The sequence below is a fragment of the Nycticebus coucang genome, chromosome 10 (assembly GCF_027406575.1).
Source record: "Nycticebus coucang isolate mNycCou1 chromosome 10, mNycCou1.pri, whole genome shotgun sequence".
NCBI lineage: Eukaryota > Metazoa > Chordata > Mammalia > Primates > Lorisidae > Nycticebus > Nycticebus coucang.
This window is the reverse complement of record NC_069789.1, coordinates 18,657,367-18,676,253: the sequence shown is the minus strand read 5'-3', so window position 1 is coordinate 18,676,253 and position 18,887 is coordinate 18,657,367. Positions and strand designations below refer to the sequence as shown.

General features: G+C 39.6%; 1 protein-coding gene across 7 annotated transcripts in view; it reads left to right on the top strand.

The window, feature by feature from the left end:
* PCNX2 (pecanex 2) overlaps window positions 1-18,887 on the top strand; it is a 380,334-nt gene that overhangs the window by 257,541 nt on the left and 103,906 nt on the right. For all 7 annotated transcript variants that reach the window (XM_053605995.1, XM_053605996.1, XM_053605999.1 and 4 more), the window contains 2 exons: window positions 11,618-11,726; window positions 16,979-17,108. In XM_053605995.1, coding sequence (XP_053461970.1) covers window positions 11,618-11,726; window positions 16,979-17,108 — 239 coding nt within the window. The remainder of the gene's footprint in view (window positions 1-11,617; window positions 11,727-16,978; window positions 17,109-18,887) is intronic.

The window sequence follows — 18,887 nt, the reverse complement described above, 5'->3', positions numbered from 1 at the left end:
CACTAAAGGTGGAACTCAACTCTAACAAAAATGCTCGACCCCATCCAAAGGCATGGAAATTAAACAATCTTCTGTTGAATAACAGATGGGTGCAGGAAGAAATCAAACAGGAAATCACTAACTTCCTTAAGCATAACAACAATGAAGACACAAGCTACCAAAACCTGTGGGATACTGCAAAAGCAGTTTTGAGAGGAAAATTCATCGCTTTAGATGCCTACATTCGAAAAACAGACAGAGAGCACATCAACAATCTCACAAGAGACCTTATGGAATTGGAAAAACAAGAACAATCTAAGCCTAAACTCAGTAGAAGAAAAGAAATCTCCAAAATCAAATCAGAGATCAATGAAATTGAAAACAAAAGAATCATTCAGAAAATTAATGAAACAAGGAGTTGGTTTTTTGAAAAAATAAATAAAATAGATAAACCATTGGCCAGACTAACTAGAAATAGAAAAGTAAAATCTCTAGTAACCTCAATCAGAAATGATAAAGGGGAAATAACAACTGATCCCACAGAGATACAAGAGATCATCTCTGAATACTACCAGAAACTGTATGCCCAGAAATTTGACAATGTGAAGGAAATGGATCAATATTTGGAATCACACCCTCTCCCTAGACTTGGCCAGGAAGAAATAGACCTCCTGAACAGACCAATTTCAAGCACTGAGATCAAAGAAACAATAAAAAAGCTTCCAACTAAAAAATGCCCTGGTCCAGATGGCTTCACTCCAGAATTCTATCAAACCTTCAAGGAAGAGCTTATTCCTGTACTGCAGAAATTATTCCAAAAAATTGAGGAAGAAGGAATCTTCCCCAACACATTCTATGAAGCAAACATCACCCTGATACCAAAACCAGGAAAAGACCCAAACAAAAAGGAGAATTTCAGACCAATCTCACTCATGAATATAGATGGAAAAATTCTCAACAAAATCCTAGCCAATAGATTACAGCTTATCATCAAAAAAGTCATTCATCATGATCAAGTAGGCTTCATCCCAGGGATGCAAGGCTGGTTCAACATACGCAAGTCCATAAACGTTATCCACCGTATTAACAGAGGCAAAAATAAAGATCACATAATCCTCTCAATAGATGCAGAAAAAGCATTTGATAAAATCCAGCATCCTTTTCTAATTAGAACACTGAAGAGTATAGGCATAGGTGGCACATTTCTAAAACTGATTGAAGCTATCTATGACAAACCCACAGCCAATATTTTACTGAATGGAGTAAAACTGAAAGCTTTTCCTCTTAGAACTGGAACCAGACAAGGTTGTCCTCTGTCACCTTTACTATTCAACATAGTGCTGGAAGTTCTAGCCAATACAATTAGGCAAGACAAGGAAATAAAGGGAATCCAAATGGGAGCAGAGGAGGTCAAACTCTCCCTCTTTGCTGACGACATGATCTTATACTTAGAGAACCCCAAAGACTCAACCACAAGACTACTAGAAGTCATCAAAAAATACAGTAATGTTTCAGGATATAAAATCAATGTCCACAAGTCAGTAGCCTTTGTATACACCAATAACAGTCAAGAGGAGAAGCTAATTAAGGACACAACTCCCTTCACCATAGTTTCAAAGAAAATGAAATACCTAGGAATATACCTAACGAAGGAGGTGAAGGACCTCTATAAAGAAAACTATGAACTCCTCAGAAAGGAAATAGCAGAGGATATTAACAAATGGAAGAACATACCATGCTCATGGATGGGAAGAATCAACATTGTTAAAATGTCTATACTTCCCAAAGCAATCTACCTATTCAATGCCATTCCTATCAAAGTACCTACATCGTACTTTCAAGATTTGGAAAAAATGATTCTGCGTTTTGTATGGAACCGGAAAAAACCCCGTATAGCTAAGGCAGTTCTTAGTAACAAAAATAAAGCTGGGGGCATCAGCATACCAGATTTTAGTCTGTACTACAAAGCCATAGTGCTCAAGACAGCATGGTACTGGCACAAAAACAGAGACATAGACACTTGGAATCGAATAGAACACCAAGAAATGAAACTAACGTCTTACAACCACCTAATCTTCGATAAACCAAACAAGAACTTACCTTGGGGGAAAGACTCCCTATTCAATAAATGGTGTTGGGAGAATTGGATGTCTGCGTGTAAAAGACTGAAACTGGACCCACACCTTTCCCCACTCACAAAAATTGATTCAAGATGGATAAAGGACTTAAATTTAAGGCACGAAACAATAAAAATCCTCAAAGAAAGCATAGGAAAAACACTGGAAGATATTGGCCTGGGGGAAGACTTCATGAAGAAGACTGCCATGGCAATTGCAACAACAACAAAAATAAACAAATGGGACTTCATTAAACTGAAAAGCTTCTGTACAGCTAAGGTGACGATAACCAAAGCAAAGAGACAACCCACACAATGGGAAAGGATATTTGCATATTTTCAATCAGACAAAAGCTTGATAACCAGGATCTATAGAGAACTCAAATTAATCCACATAAAAAAAGCCAACAATCCCTTATATCAATGGGCAAGAGACATGAATAGAACTTTCTCTAAAGACGACAGACGAATGGCTAACAAACACATGAAAAAATGTTCATCATCTCTATATATTAGAGAAATGCAAATCAAAACATCCCTGAGATATCATCTAACCCCAGAGAGAATGGCCCACATCACAAAATCTCAAAACTGCAGATGCTGGCGTGGATGTGGATAAAGGGAACACTTTTACACTGCTGGTGGGACTGCAAACTAGTACAACCTTTCTGGAAGGAAGTATGGAGAAACCTCAAAGCACTCAACCTAGACCTCCCATTCGATCCTGCAATCCCATTACTGGGCATCTACCCAGAAGGAAAAAAATCCTTTTATCATAAGGACACTTGTACTAGACTGTTTATTGCAGCTCAATTTACAATCGCCAAAATGTGGAAACAGCCTAAATGCCCACCAACCCAGGAATGGATTAACAAGCTGTGGTATATGTATACCATGGAATACTATTCAGCCATTAAAAAAAATGGAGACTTTACATCCTTCGTATTAACCTGGATGGAAGTGGAAGACATTATTCTTAGTAAAGCATCACAAGAATGGAGAAGCATGAATCCTATGTACTCAATCTTGATATGAGGACAATTAATGACAATTAAGGTTATGGGGGAGGGAAGCAGAAAGAGAGAGGGAGGGAGTGGGGTGGGGCCTTAGTGTGTGTCACACTTTATGGGGGCAAGACATGATTGCAAGAGGGACTTTACCTAACAATTGCAATCAGTGTAACTGGCTTATTGTACCCTCAATGAATCCCCAACAATAAAAAAAAAAAAGAAAAAAAAAATAAATAAATAAAAATACTGCCTTTCAGTGACAAAAAAAAAAAAAAAAAAAAAGACATTTATGTTCTACACTTGATAGATTTGACTTGTACCCTTGCAATATGCTCCATAGGTGTGGTCCTGCCATTTACCCATTTGGACTGATCTTCAGTGGGAGGTTATTTTTGTCAGTAAGAAATCCACATATCTCATGTAGAACTATTCTGGAAGATTATTTTTACATTTTTCAACTGTTACACTGATTAATTTTATGTCAAAAGTGATCTTTTTAAATTTTTAATATAATTTTTTAAATTTTTAATTGTTATGGATACATAGTAGTTATACATATTGATGGGGTAAATGTGATATTTCAATGCAAGAATACAATGTATAATGATCAATTCTGGGTAATTGAGATATTCATCACCTCAAACAATTATCACTTTTTGTGTTGGGAACATTCCAACCATTCCTCTAGTTATTTTGAAACTTGTAATTAATTATTGTTAACTATAATCACCCCATTGTGCTGTTGAAGACAAGATCTTATTGATTCTATCTGACTGCATTTATGTGCCCATTAACCAACCCCTACTAATTCCCTGATCCTCACTTCCCTTTCCAACCTCTGATGATCAATCACCATTCTATTTACTATTTCTATGGCTCAACATACACAAATCAATACACATGCTCTACCAAATTAATAGAATTAATAACAGAAACAATATGATTATTTCAATAAATGTAAAAAACAATGATAAAATTTAGCATCATCTCAAGATGAAATATCTCTCAAACTGGGTATAGGAAGAATATACCTCAGAATCAGAAAAGCCACATAGGACATACAACTGGCATCACACTGAGGAGGCAAAAAGTGAAAGCTTTTCTTCTAACATGTGGAACAAGACAAGGATGCCCAATTTCACCACTTTTATTCCATATAGTAGTAAAAATCTTTGCCAGAGCAATTAGGAGAAAGAAAGAAAAAGCATCCAGCCTGGAAAGGAAGAAGTCAAATTGTACTTGTTTGTAGATGATATGATCTTACAGTTAAAAAAAAAAAAAAAAAAACCTAAAGACTCCACCAAAAAAAAAAAAAAACTATTACTATATTAGAACTGATAACTAATTCAGTAAAGTTGCAGGATGTGAAATGAAAGTACAAAATCAGTGACATTTCTATTTGCCAACAGCAAACAATCTGAAAAAGAAGTCAAGAATGTTTCTACTTATAATAGCTAAGAATAAACTTAACAAACTAAATGAAAGATCTCTACATTGAAAACTATATAACAAGGCTGAAGAAATTGAAGAGGTGCAAATTGGAAAGATACCTTGTGTTGATGAGTTGAAGAATCAATGTTGCTAAAATCATATCACCCAAAGCAATCTACAGATTTAATCCACTCCTTAAATACCATTGGCATTCTTAACAGAAATAGAAAAAACAGTCCTCAAATTCATATAGGACCAGATAAGGCCCAGATTAGCCAAAACAACACTGACCAAAAGGAACAAAGCTCGTGGCATCACATTACTTGACTTCTAATTATACTGCAGATATGTAGTAACCAAAACATCATGGTACTGGCATAAACACAGATACATAGACCAATGGGACAGAATTGAGAACCAAGAAATAAATCCGTGTATTTTCAGGGAACTCATTTTTGATAGAGGCACCAAGAATATACAGTGAGGAAAGATAGTCTCTTCCAAAAACTGTTGGAAAAACTGGATATGTATATGAAGAATAAAGAAACTAGACCCCATCTCTGACTATATAAAAAAATTAGTTCAAAATGGATTAAAGACTTAAATGTGAGACCTGAGACTCTGAAATACTATAAGAAAACACTGGGGATATCCTTCCAGACATTGATCTGGCCAAATATTTCTTGAGTGAGAACTCAAAAGCCCAGACAACCAAAGCAAAAATGGACAATTGTGATCACATCAAGCTAAAAAGCTTCTGTACAGCAAAGGAAACAATCAAGAAAGTGAAGAGACAATGTACAGAATGAGAGAAAATGTTTGCAAATTATTCAATTCACAGGGAATTAATAATCAGAATGTATAAGGAACTCAATAGCAAAAAAAAATCAAAATAATGGGAAAAGACGTGAATAGACATTTCTCAAAAGAAGACACACAAATACTCAACAGGTATATGAAAAAAACTACAATGAGGTATCATTTTACCCCAGTTAAAATGGCTATTATCAAAAAGAAAATAGCAAATGCTGTCAAGGAAGGCAAGGACAGGGAAAACTGTGTACCTGTGTACACTGCTGGTGGATATGTCAATTAGCAGAGCCACAGTGGAAAACAGCAGGGAGGTTTCTCAAAAAACTAAAACTAGAACCACCATGTGACTCAGAAATCCCACTGCAAGGCATATATCCAAAAGAAAAGAAATCAGCATAGCAAAAGACACCTGCACTCCCATATTTTCTGCAGTACCATAATAGCCAAAATATGGAATCGACCTATGTGTCCATCAGCTGATGACTGGGTAAAGAAAATGTGGTATATATACACCCATATACACAATGGAATGTTATTCAGCCATAAAAATGAATGAAATTCTGTCATTTGGAGTAATATGTATGGACTCAGAGGACATCATGTTAAACAAACTAAGCCAGGTCCAGAAACACAAATGCTTCATGTTCTCCCTCAGATGTGGGAGCTGAAAGCATTGATCTCACACATTCACTTTTGCAAGGAAGTTTTGTCATCCTCCACTACTTTTTATGTTCGTTTCTTGGTTTTCCATTCCTGCCCTCCTGTAATGGTTTAAGTTTAAATGTCCCTTCCCTGCATTATGATGGTTTGAGGGTATGGTGTTTTGTAGATAAATAATTTTTATGTACTACATGGCAGAGAAAAGGCAAATTTATTTTGCTTTTTTCCAGCACTGGACATTTATTCTTTGTGGACATGGACTCCCTTCAAGTCTGTGGCAGCCCAGATGCTCGGCTCCTGGGACCCACATGCGTATCTGTGCCCCGCTGGGTAGGCATGGTGTCTGTCAGATTTGCCACTCTTATTTTAAATGAGCTCTTTGGTTCTGACTGTTGGGGTGTGTGTGTGTTGGCGGGGGGGGGAGGGGGGTAATCCTCTTCTAAGTTAATTATTAATTTAATTTTTTCTTACAACTTTTTAGGTTATTTATATTACTTTACAGTGGATGGTAGCTTTTACGTGTCATCATGCTCCACGGAGCCCATCAATATTTTGCAAAGCCTTCTCTGTGCTATTTATCAGACTTCTAATACATGCTGTTTACTGAGGTAGAATCTGCCTCTGGCCTGAAATTTACTCTCATAATGAGTTATAACCATTGTCTGCATATTTATTTGTTTCATAAAATTCTAGCTCATATATCAGTCACTATTTGAAAACTTATGCTTTAAATCTAATATCCTCAAATTGAATTATCATATTTTTCTGTTTTCAATTTGTTATTGTATGAAAGTGGTGATTTTCCTCTCCTAAAAGTGCTGCCCCACATTGGCGATGTCACTAGCTTTACTTTCTCCATTCTTTATTATCTTCCTCTTTTCCATATCACCTGCTGCACCTCAAAACATTTTGTAGTTTCTCCTGTTCCTTTGTTCCTGCCTTTTAATTCCTCAGCTGGGCTCCTGAATTCATTAATTTTGTTCCTCTTAAATCCCCAGATTTCTTGTCATCTTGTCTACCTTTGCTCCAAGCACTCCAGAGCCTCCGCTTTCTTGCCCTTCTCTCCTTTGAACACACCATTAGCCCAGCAGCCCCTTTCTGTGACTCCCTTCAGCCTTGAGGTGCCTTCAACTTCAAATATCAGTAATCACACATCTAGCATAAAGTTAACTGAAATGCTATCTTTCTGAGAAGGAAACTAGCTGAATCTGGCAACAAAATGCAAAAAATGGCAACCAGTAGAACTAATTTGGGAGATTGGTATGGTGGTGATTAGGGTTCTATTTTAATCAAATGGAATAGCATGTGTGCAGCCTCCTAAGACAATGCTCGTATTTAAGAGAGTGCAATAAATGGTCAGCGTCTTCATCAGGGTGAGGGCACAGCTAGTAGAGGGCCTGGGGAAGATGATGTATACCTTATTGCAGAATGTATTCACAAGCACATGTTTTGGGGTCACCATTATTTGGTGACATTTCTCTTAAGGTGGTTTGCGGATTTACACAGATTGATGGCTATAGCAGAGATGTAACAGCATGTCTATGCCTAATTGAAAAGATATTTCTAAAATAGGGTCATTGAAGTCAGAGTATTAATGATGTCATTCCTTGGAAGACAGTCGGAATTATTCCATTGTGACTTTCTTTACTCATTTCCTAATCTTTTCAGTGGAAAAGAACCAAATTATTTTGTTTTCTCTTTTAGTCATACTCTAGTAACTTGTATATTTTATTATTCATTTAAATGGAACTAAGATTTAAGATTTTGAAAGGAGAGCATTGGGAGTGAGGTAAGCATTATAAAAACAGAGACCTCAAACTGTCTACGGTGCAAATGCGTGGCTAATCTAAATGAGATTTCTATTTAAAGGACTTCCACTCAAGCTTATACTGCATGTGGCCATGCTTACTAGAATGGTGTTGGTGTGTCTATTTCCATTAAATCTTAGCTTATAGGTTTTGTTAGTTTATACACAATGGTCACTATGGTACATGAAATGCCTCTTCTGGGCCAGGCATGGTGACTCCACCTATAATCCTAGCACTCTGGGAGGTTGAGGCGGGTGGATTGCCTGAGCTCACAGGTTCAAGACCAGCCTGAGCCATAGTGAGACCTCGTCTCTAAAAATAGCCGGGTGTTGTGATGGGCACTTGTAGTCCCAGCCACTTGGTAGGCTGAGGCAAGAGAATCACTTAATCCCAAGAGTTGGAGGTTGCTGTGAGCTGTGATGCCATGCCATACCAAGGCGACTCTGTCTCTAAAAAATAAAAAAAGAACATAAAATGCCTCTTCATATATTTTTCTTCATGATCAGTATTTAAGTTTCCATTTGTGCTTAGAAATCACTGTTTGACACACACACACATTTTTAGTTCTTTTACTTAATTCTGTGCTTAAAAGACAAGGGCAAAGTTTAAAGGAAAAATATGAAGTTTAATTCTTTAACCTGGATCATGCTTCTCCACACTTTAATGAGCCAGATCAATCTTCTTGGAATTGTGCATTCAGGAACCACAGCTCACCCAGCATCTGCCTGTCTGAGATCCCTTGACTGTCACCAAACTTGTTGGGCGGTATCATATTTTATTAACTGAGCATTTATATTGAGCAAGGTTTTCATCGTTGTGCTCAAGGAAGAACAGAGACTGTAGCCGTAGTTTTCAGGTCCATGCAGGAAGGCTGGGATGAGGATGATCTTCCTTAGCTGCTTTGTGTCAGGCAGCTTTTTTCAGTTGCTGTAGTTCACAGATGGCCCATGACCTGAAGGAGGCATGGTAAAGTTTGGCATGATAAAAATATTCCTGGTTGGAGAATCAAGAACTTTGACCTCTGGTTTCAGATGGGCCAGTAATTTGCTGTCTGACCTAACCAATCCCCTTAACCTCTCTGAGCCTGGTTTGCTTCTCTGAAAAAACAGGATGGCCTGGACTTAGTTTCAGCTTGAGGGAGGCTCTAAAATTACTGGACTGTGACCAATACCTCCTCACTATAAGATCCATTTATCTTAACATTTATTTATCAAAGCATTCTGTAGCACTTATGGGTACTATCCTAAGTCCTTAATGAAGATGAAACTATTTTAATCCTCAAAAATCATACTGAGAGAAGTTACTGTTATAATCAATATTTAATAGATCCAGAAATTTATGAACAGAGATGAAGGTAGAATTCAAAGCCATGCAGCATGCCCTTGAGTTCAGGCTCTTCAACATTGCTACATATTGGCATCTGATCCGTCTAGAACACATCATGTTTTCTGGTGGGCTTTGTGGAAGAACATTATATTACTATGTTGTGGAAGTAAAAAGAACTGACATTCAGGAGATCTAGTTTCTTCAATGATTGAGAACAGCACAGTCTTCTTTTATAAGCTTCATGTTGAAAATTTTTCACAAAGCATGTGTCTTATTCACAATATTCACTGAATAAACAACAACAACAAAAAGAATAGAGACACGTAGAAAAAGAACAAAGATACCTGAGACCCTGGCTGCAATTAGAGCTCAAGAGTGCTTGTGTTTGGCATCCTTAGATGTCTGATTACTGGTTTTGCTTATGTGTAAACATCAGTTGCTGTGGTAAGCAAAAAATAATTATAATGGATTCATTTAATCATAATGCAGCAAAGTTTAACTTGTAGTGTGTCAAACTTGCAGATGAAGCTTTTCCTGGGCAGGCTGTCTGACGGTAGGTGCTGTGCCTGACCTACTTACTGGCTTTTCGGAAGGCAGCTTAAATGCCTCCCAGGATATAGCAATACACGGGAATCCTGTAACTCTCCATAACTCATTCATTTTTAGGTTGTGGCGGGGGTCATACCTCACAGGAGGTAATCTTGTTCATGCTTGCAGTTTTCACCTAGCTGTGATTCAAAAATTAATTCTTAATAACTAAACCAAGCATTCTTAATGGTGGGGTGACTAACGGATTTCACATCCAGAAGTATTTTGTTTGATATACTCTGGTTAAGTACAGGTGAGCAAGGGAGCCCTCCTCCACTTATCAGAACTTTTGCTTTTGTTGTAACCTAGACTCCTGGTGTCTTTGTAGCATAACCGACTCACTCCTCCTGTGGTTAGGGGATGGAAGAGAAGAATGGTAGTAATACTGGCTTTTAAAGCAAATCATATCTTTTCACTGAGCGAGTCATGGGTTGGTGTCTGTGTTAGAACTCTCAACGTCTTGGCCTATACACCTCTCCTGTTGACTGGTAAAAAGTAAAGTCATGGGGGAAAGATTATATTTTACGTGAATCTACAGGTAGGGGCCTCAAGTTGACGTAATGGGAAAAGATGATATTCTCTCAAGTGTCAGACTCCCAAAGGCTCTGGGTGTTGCCGAGTCCCATCCAGAATGGGTTCAAGGAGGCTCAAATCAACCCTGGATTACAACCAGAGTGGCCTTTCTGAGAGGCCTTGGATGCCAAGTGAGAGCAGCCCTCTGTAGTCGGTGAGTAAGAGTAAAGAAAGTGAACAGTTATGAGCAAACCAGACTCCTCATTTCCTTTAGAGTTCCTCCGGTGCTGTCACCCCATCTCCCTTCCTCTTCCTTTTCCTTTTCTTTTCCTATCTCCTTGTGCCCTCCCCCCTGCCCTCTTCCTTTCTTGCCCTCTCTTTCTCCTCCCTTCTCTTCTCACTGTCTATAATTCTTCAGCCTTCACCTGAAACCGACTCCCAGCTTTGAGACCAGAGTCCGTAGTGGGCATGTTCAACACCCAGGGCTCTACCTGCAACCTCACGCCTTCTTGAGGACCGTGCACGTTTGCCATGGCTTTATCTTCATCTTCTGCGGCCTGTCCAACAGCGTGTGTTGGACTGTACTTTAAAGTTTTCCTCTAAAACCAGAAAATTTGTGAGACAAGAAAAACAAGGGGGAGATTTGGAGGGAGTTCTAGTTAACCTCTCTTTTACCTTATTACGTTTTTACAGAACAAATAAGAGTCACCTCATCTTTTGTTTTCAAAATCACAAGATTGGCTTTTCACGGAAGGGCTGAGACACCCTGATTCTCTGAACCTTCCCTCGATCACAGTCTCCTGATGTTCTGTGTAATACCTACTGAGCCTAAGTCAAAATTCTGTTTTTTCTTCTCTATCCGTATCCGTGGCCTTGGTGAATATATTTTATCATCTCAAATGCTATCCAGTGCGGCTTTTTAAAGCACTTTGTAACTTGCCATTCAATATTGTGGAGTGTTTTTTCTCCAGCAAGAGCTGCTGAAGAGGTAAAGCGAAGTGAATACACTAAACCTGAGCGGTGTCAGTGCGGATGGGTTTTGGCATGAACTCCCTCTAAAAGACCCAGTAGGAAGGAGGGAAGACCAGGCTGTGGCTGTTCCTTTAAGAAAGCAAAGAGATGCGTCATACCGATAGGTGGAAATAATATATCTGTTGAGGTTAACCGTGCAGGATTTCTTCCTATCAGCCTGTTGCTGTTTTAAAATAGTAGACGGCTGCCTTGCTTATGGAACAAAGGAAGGTGAGTGTAAGAAATCAAACAGTAGTGCCACTGAGCTGTTCTAACTGTGAGACACGTCCTTTAAATGACCGCGACAGTTACCACTGCTGTCCTTGTCCTCTCTGATCATCTTTTCTTTCTTTTGCTTTCAGCTTGGGGACCTACTTCACAAGCTGCAGTTCGTCATGGCGTACGTGGCTCCCTGGCAGATGGCTTGGGGCTCGTCCTTTCACGTGTTTGCCCAGCTCTTTGCCATCCCTCGTATCCTTTCTGCTCTGTCTCACCCCCAAGCGGAGATTCAGATTTTCATTGACCCCTGGCAATGAAAAGATTTTAGTCTTTTTGTTTCTTTTTTTTTGAGATGGAGCCTCAAGCTGTCACCCTGGGTAGAGTGCTGTGGCGTCACAGCTCACAGCAGCCTCCAACTCCTGGGCTCAAGAGATTCTCCCGCCTCAGCCTCCCAAGTAGCTGGGCCTACAGACCCCCGCCATAACGCCCGACTAGTTTTTGGTTGCAGTTGTCGTTGTTTGGCAGGCCCAGGCTGGATTCGAACCCGCCAGCTCTGGTGTATGTGGCTGGTGCCTTAGCCACTGAGCTACAGGCGCTGAGCCAGATTTTAGTCTTTAGGATTACATTTTAATCGGAATATGAGGAGGTACTTTGGATTCCCTTTAGACCACTGAGCCTTAAACGATGTTTCTTAATTTTGAACTCTTCCTGCTTCTTAATGCATATTCAGGAGTCACTCTTATTTGTCTGATCCTTCCATCTCCCATGCCCAGATCTGTATTAAGATTATCCTGTCTTTTAAATGGAAAGTTACTGTTTAAATGATTGTGGACTTGTGCAAAATAGTGCAAGTCGATTTCCTGTTATTAAATGTTGTGAATGGGGTTGATATGTTTAGTATATTAGTGTAGATGGCATATTATATATATGATGATTATCACATATGCTTTAGTTATGGTCAAAAACTTGGAACTAGGTACAAAAAAATTATCTAAATATTTTTGAAGATTAAAAAAATAAATTATGGTATTGTATTTGTTATTACCCAAGAAGCCTTGGTTTCTTGTATAATTTTAAGTATTTACATAATAGCATTTTAATTTACTTCAAAATAAATTTGAGATGCTCCTTCTAAAGATCATTTTGATGTAGATAACTAAATTTGTGTGTGTGTATGGTACATGCACCTGGGGGAGAGAGAGAGAATGGGAATGAGAAAAAAATACTCCTGAAGAGAGGCATTAATTTAAATTTTTTTTGAGTCAATTACAATTTGGCCTCCAAGTTGTCCCTTTCCACTGGCTTTGTGCATTTAGCCCTGGGCTTCCCTGTGGTGGTTTAAGGATCACTTGCATCAGAATCTCTGGAGAAACGTGTTAAATAGATGTAGATTGCTGGGCCCAAATTGGATTTTAAAATCCAATTTCATGGAGTGGGATCCTGGAATCCATCCCTCCACAAGATTCTTTGGTGATTCTTATGCCCACTCACACACGTGAACTGTGGTTGGAAGCTCTGGCCGTCCTCGATGACGATGACTGCCGTTAGCTGGTTTTAATGACCACTCAGAGCTTTCTCTCGTGTGAAATTTTACATAAGGCTCATTAAGGTAATTCTTAAAAAGAATCTCTGGGGCCCGTACCTGGAGGGAAACATGCCTGGGACAATCATTAAGTGACAATATATTCCAGATTTTTAAAAAATGGTCTACTCCAACTCATTTGTTTTTTGAAAAGCATCTTAAGCACAGCCAGAGCTGGCCTCCCAGTGCACATTGTTCCTTGTTCCTATTCTTAGACCTGCATCAATGTTTCTGACGTTATTTGGCAGAACAAACTGAGGGGGAAAAAAATTGCAAAAGCCTGGGCTTCTGCACCACCTTTTCCTTGTAACTGCAGTCATTTTCTGTAAGGCCAGTAATTTTAGTTTTTCTAAACAGAGTCCTTTAAAACAAAGACAGTGGTGTGAAATATTAAGGTGATTTTTCATTTATTTCTGACATGCCTAAGGTTTCCTATCTAGAATTTAAATCATGTCCATTCCATAGAATAACTACATTAATGCAGATTGGTGTCTAAGAAGTAACATTAAGAATTTAAAACTTGAAGTTGTGATTCCCAGTTTTGTCCTAATTTTGGACTTAGCTCTGTCTGCAGCATTTCTTGTCGCTGTCTATGCCTTGGTAGGTGAGTTCAGGAATACTAATTACTCCTTGTAGTACCACAGCTGAATTGAGACTGGGGTGCCGTATCTTTCCGTCACCTGTGCTGTATGTTACTGAGGGTTCCTACAAACACGCATGATATCTGGGACTTTATGCCCTGTCAGAAGAAAAGCAGCCTTAAGATTGATCTCATTTTGCACACAGTGCATGTTAAGTTTAAGTACTTTCAGGGTGTGTAGATTCATTCTCTTAGGAAATTGAAACGTTTGAAGTGTAGATTTTATTGGGCATTTAGAACACTCAATTGGTCCCCTTGCTACATTCCTAAAACTATCTTCCTCCCCTCCTGCTAAGATGTGGAGCCTTCTGGGGAGGCTGGCTACTGTCATGGTATTATGAGTGACAGATCTTCACCGCTCTCTTCCTTACCCTCAGATACCTCCCCAGCCTTCGTCACTTGTAAAGGTAGATATTTGCTACCTGAAGGCCAGCATTATATTGTTCAGAATACACTGAGATAAATCGTTGAGGAAACTGGATACATATGCCACCCGGATGAACCTATTAAGTTACTAAATGTCAGCCCTGGGTCTTGACTAATTTTGAAACGTTAATTATTTTATAACTCTATTAAGAAGCGATAGGTACTATCTCAACATTGAGAAGGGACTAATTTGCTCTGGGGATTGACTTAGCTTTCAGGCCAGCAGGGCACTTTTTCCAGGACAAGCGTGCTTTCTCTCTTCGTAGCCTCTGTTGGCTTTTGAGCTTGTACCCTCCAGGGGAGGTTGAGAATGCTCACCCTTTTAGTGTGTGTACACAAGACTGTTGTTGTCTGGTAATTACAGACTTACCCAGATTATCTCTGTTAAACCTGTATATTGGGAAAGCTGCTTTCAACTTGGCACATCCTTTTGAGCCCCTAATGAAGTTTTTAAATCTTCTAATTATTAACATTGATGTTTTCATGTTAAATGTGCTTTTAAATGAGTCACGATCTACCTCTTAGGCTAACCTCTTGGCTACTTTTTGGAAAAAATAAAGAGAGCTTTGGATGCCCACTGGTCTTAGGAGTGAGTCCCTATTTCTTGGTACCACTTTACCAGTAGTAGTGACAGCCTTTCATGCTTTCCTGGGGATTCTTTTATTTCCTTCTTGATTTTAACCCAATAAAGTATCCTCTCTATTCACTTCGGCTCCCCCTCTAAACTGTTAAAGTTTATTTCCTGTCCTACCACACTGAGGTTTATTTTTAGGATAGTGTTAGTTTTCTCACTTTCTAATTTCTAGATAATTGTTTCTGGCATTTAAGAAATGTACAGCACAATCTTTGAGGAAATTTTAGAATGAAAAAGAACAGCAATATCAGGCTGCTGCTCCGCACCCAGCCCTGACTCCTCTTGGTTTCATCCTGGGTCCTCAGTGAGCCCCAGAACATCCTTTGTTCCCTGGAGCGAGGATCCTCCCTGGGAGGGCAGGGAGAACACTGCCTCTGATGTGACTCTGCTTTCTAGATATTTTTCTCAATATCTTTACTCAATGACTTCTCCTATGCAATTCCTTTTTCTTCCAGTGACAAGGGGCAGAGCTAATTTGTGTGCAATGTGTGTCACACTTTATGGGGGCAAGACATGATTGCAAGAGGGACTTTACCTAACAATTGCAATCAATATAACCTGGCTTATTGTACCCTCAATGAATCCCCAACAATAAAAAAAAAAAAATGATGCCAGTGAGATAAAATAATGTACTTTAAATCTTAAACTTTTCTTTAGAATAAAGTAACAGAACCACAAAAAAAATAAAATAAAATAAAATAAAATAGTTGTCTGTAAAACTATTAAAATTATTGTCTATTTAAATTGCACATGAACTTTATGGGCACCCTGTATATAGCAAAGTGTGGACAGCACAAATCTCACTCCCTTTTCTATAATTTACATTTAAATGGAGCTCCTAAGGGACCCCTTTCTCCACCCCCATCCTTACTGCAGAGCTTGCTTTACGTTATGTTGAAGTGCTTGGAAGCCTGAGTTACTTCTACGTTGTTGATGATGAGATACAGGGTCTTCGTACCTGGGCCGAAAATCCCTTTTTTACTCTCCGTCAGAACTTTCTGAACATCAGCTGCAGAAATAAGACTTCTAGCAAGAGAGTTGCAACCATCACCCTTTCAGGAAGGAAGATCAGCAGGGGCAGGTCAGGTCAGATCTGTGGGAGAAGCATCCGAGCCCACATCCCCTACGACAAAGAAGGCGTGTGCATATGTGGGACCCGGCAGTCTGCCCTTGGCCAGCCCACAGACACTGGCTTCAGTTCCCTCTTGCTGTCCAACCACAGGCTCCTCAGCACCCCTGCACCAAGAGGGGGCACGATTGGCAGCCACACGTCTCTAATGATGAAAGGAGACAAGAAGGACCCGCCAGCTCAGAGAACCCCGCTCTGCCCCCTTCTCTTGGATTGCCACAGACTCGCTGGGCTTAAGCCAACAGCGACAGCCACACAAAGTTTAACATTGAGCTCTATGTCTCGGTCAACCAGGCCATGTGAGACTGAGGCAAAATTCATCCTCGTTAGAGGGCTAATGAGGAAACTTGGTCCATAGAACACTGCAGCATGATGTTAGATGTTTCTGGTTATAAACCAGATATAAATTGAGCCATTGGTGTTCAAAGTATGACACATACAGGGGATGCCAAAAAATGTATACACATTTTAAGAAAGGAAAAAAGTTGTGATACTGGACATAGACCAGTAAGGAAAGATGAACACAAGTCCGTTGAGCATCTCTCCTAACTGCAGAGGTCAAATGTGACTTGCATGTAACAAATTCAGTACAGTGTTTCCCTTCTTAAAATGTTTACTTCTTTGGGGAACCGTCCCTCTGTGTACATAGATGTATACACACACATGCATTTGAATAATGAGCAAAGATTCTTTGAGAAACAGAAGTGTAATTTCATTATTTATAAGGCAACTTTGTGCTTTAGTGAATGTACCACAGTGTTTTGTTCAGCTAATGATACTTTAGTGAAAAGAAACTGTTCTTTTCAATCCTTAGATATTATATCTTTGCCATGACTCAGCCTCAGACCACTGGGATTTTTATGAGAATTACCTGGTTCCTGTGGGGGTGGAGTGAGACCTACCGGGGTACTACTGAGAGTTTTCTATTTCTAAGTCTCTGTGTAGTGAGATTAAGTGCATGTCCTTTATTTTTTTTTTGGTGAAAAAAATGGCTTTAATGAAAACTGGACAAAATCTGAAATAATATCTATAAAATGTCGTAATGATTTTCTTTTTTTTTTTTTTTTTTTTTGCCTTAACTCAACATTCTCAGATTCCGCCATGCTTTTCTTTCAGACGATTGCCGCGTCAATCTTCTCTACCCCACTGAGCCCGTTTCTTGGGAGTGTCATTTTCATTACATCATATGTCAGGCCGGTGAAATTCTGGGAGAAAAACTACAAGTAAGATCCTAAAATCAATGCTCACTTGCTTTTCTCAGATTTGTGCTTCAGAAGCTCTTTTCCTTCCTCTGTTGAAGGCCCCGGCTCAGGCTCCCCCACTGCTGTGGGGCCGGGCCAAGCCCAGGGCCATTAACGACCTCCTCACTCCACTAACTCGGCTCCAAGGTATATATTAACCAGTGTGATGTAAGTGTTCCTAATTCTATATGAAGTCAGCACATTGTACCCCATAAATGCATTAATGTATACATGATCTATGTGTTTGTGATTTAATAAAAAAAAAAAAAAGATGGCGAATCTTCCAGAAACATGAGGGCTTCCTCCCACTTCTCGTGGTCTCCCCCCCTGGCTCTCTCCGGTGTGGCTGGTTTTCCCCAGGGCACCTCTGAAAGAGATTGCTGGAAGGAGATGCACGCAGTCATGGTGAACACCTGTTGGCGAGGGTCAAGGACTTCTCTGCCGAGCAGTAGGGGAATAATCATTTGACCTCAGCTCACATGGCCCTGTTCTAGGGGCCTTCCTTATATTAACTTGATTTTTCTTCACAACAAGTCTATGAAATAGGTCCTATTATTTCACCCCTATTTTATAATTGAGGAAAGAAAGCTTGACATCAGCAGTGTTAAGCGGTAGAAGTGAGGCGGGAACCCAGGCGGTCTAAGGTGGTGGTGCTCTGCTCACCAGCCAGCAGCACTGCCTGCATCAGAAGGACTGCTTTTTATACACCACCCCCCAGGGCAGACACGAAGCCCCGATCTCCCAAGTTACCGTCAGCCTCAGTGTGTCATAAAAGGCTGTAAGGTTACATAATTTTCTTTATAGAGGTTCTTCACCTCTCTTGTTAGGTATATTCCTAAGTATTTCATTTTCTTTGGGGCTATGGTGAAGGGAGTTGTGTCTTTAATTAACATCTCATCTTGGCTGTTGTTGGCATATACAAAAGCTACTGACTTGTGGACATGGATTTTATATCCTGAAACATTACTGTATTTTTTAATGACTTCTAAGAGTCTTATTGTTGAGTCATTAGGGTTCTCTAAGTATAAGATCATATCATCAGCAAAGAGGGAGAGTTTAACCTCCTTTGCTCCAATTTGGATGTCCTTAATTTTCTTGTCTTGTCTAATTGTATTGGCTAGAACTTCCAGCACTGTGTTGAATAGTAATAGTGACAGAGGACAACCTTGTCTGGTTCCAGTTCTAAGAGGAAAAGCTTTCAGTTTTACTCCATTCAGTAAAATATTAGCTGTGGGTTTGTCATAGATAGCTTCAATCAGTTTTAGAAATGTGCCACCTATGCCTATACTCTTCAGTGTTCTAATTAGAAAAGGATGCTGGATTTTATGGAATGCTTTTTCTGCACTGCTGGTGGGAGTGCAAGCTAATACGTCCCTATACAGGGAAGGAAAGTGAAAATGCTTCTATTTTATCTGCAGTATGAAAGGCTCCTCTTTGTCTCCTATTCTCAGGGAGGGAATCAAGCTTTCTGACACGAGAAAATTTGACATGAACAAAACACGCCCCAGTGGAGTCAGTGTCTGCAGTGGCCCCGGGAATGGAGAAACCTGTGTGCCGGGCTCACAGTGGAGGAGCATCCCGAGACCTGCACAGCAGGAGTCACTTCTCATTTCCAAAATTCTACCAGCCTTTTTAGGGTGATATGTTTAGGTCTGAATTGTCAGTTTCTGCAGGTTCCTTAAACATATAGGCCTCTATAATAGGACCAGAGTTATGTTAGTTTATTAAGTCTCACAACAAACCTATTCTGTTGTGTTCCAT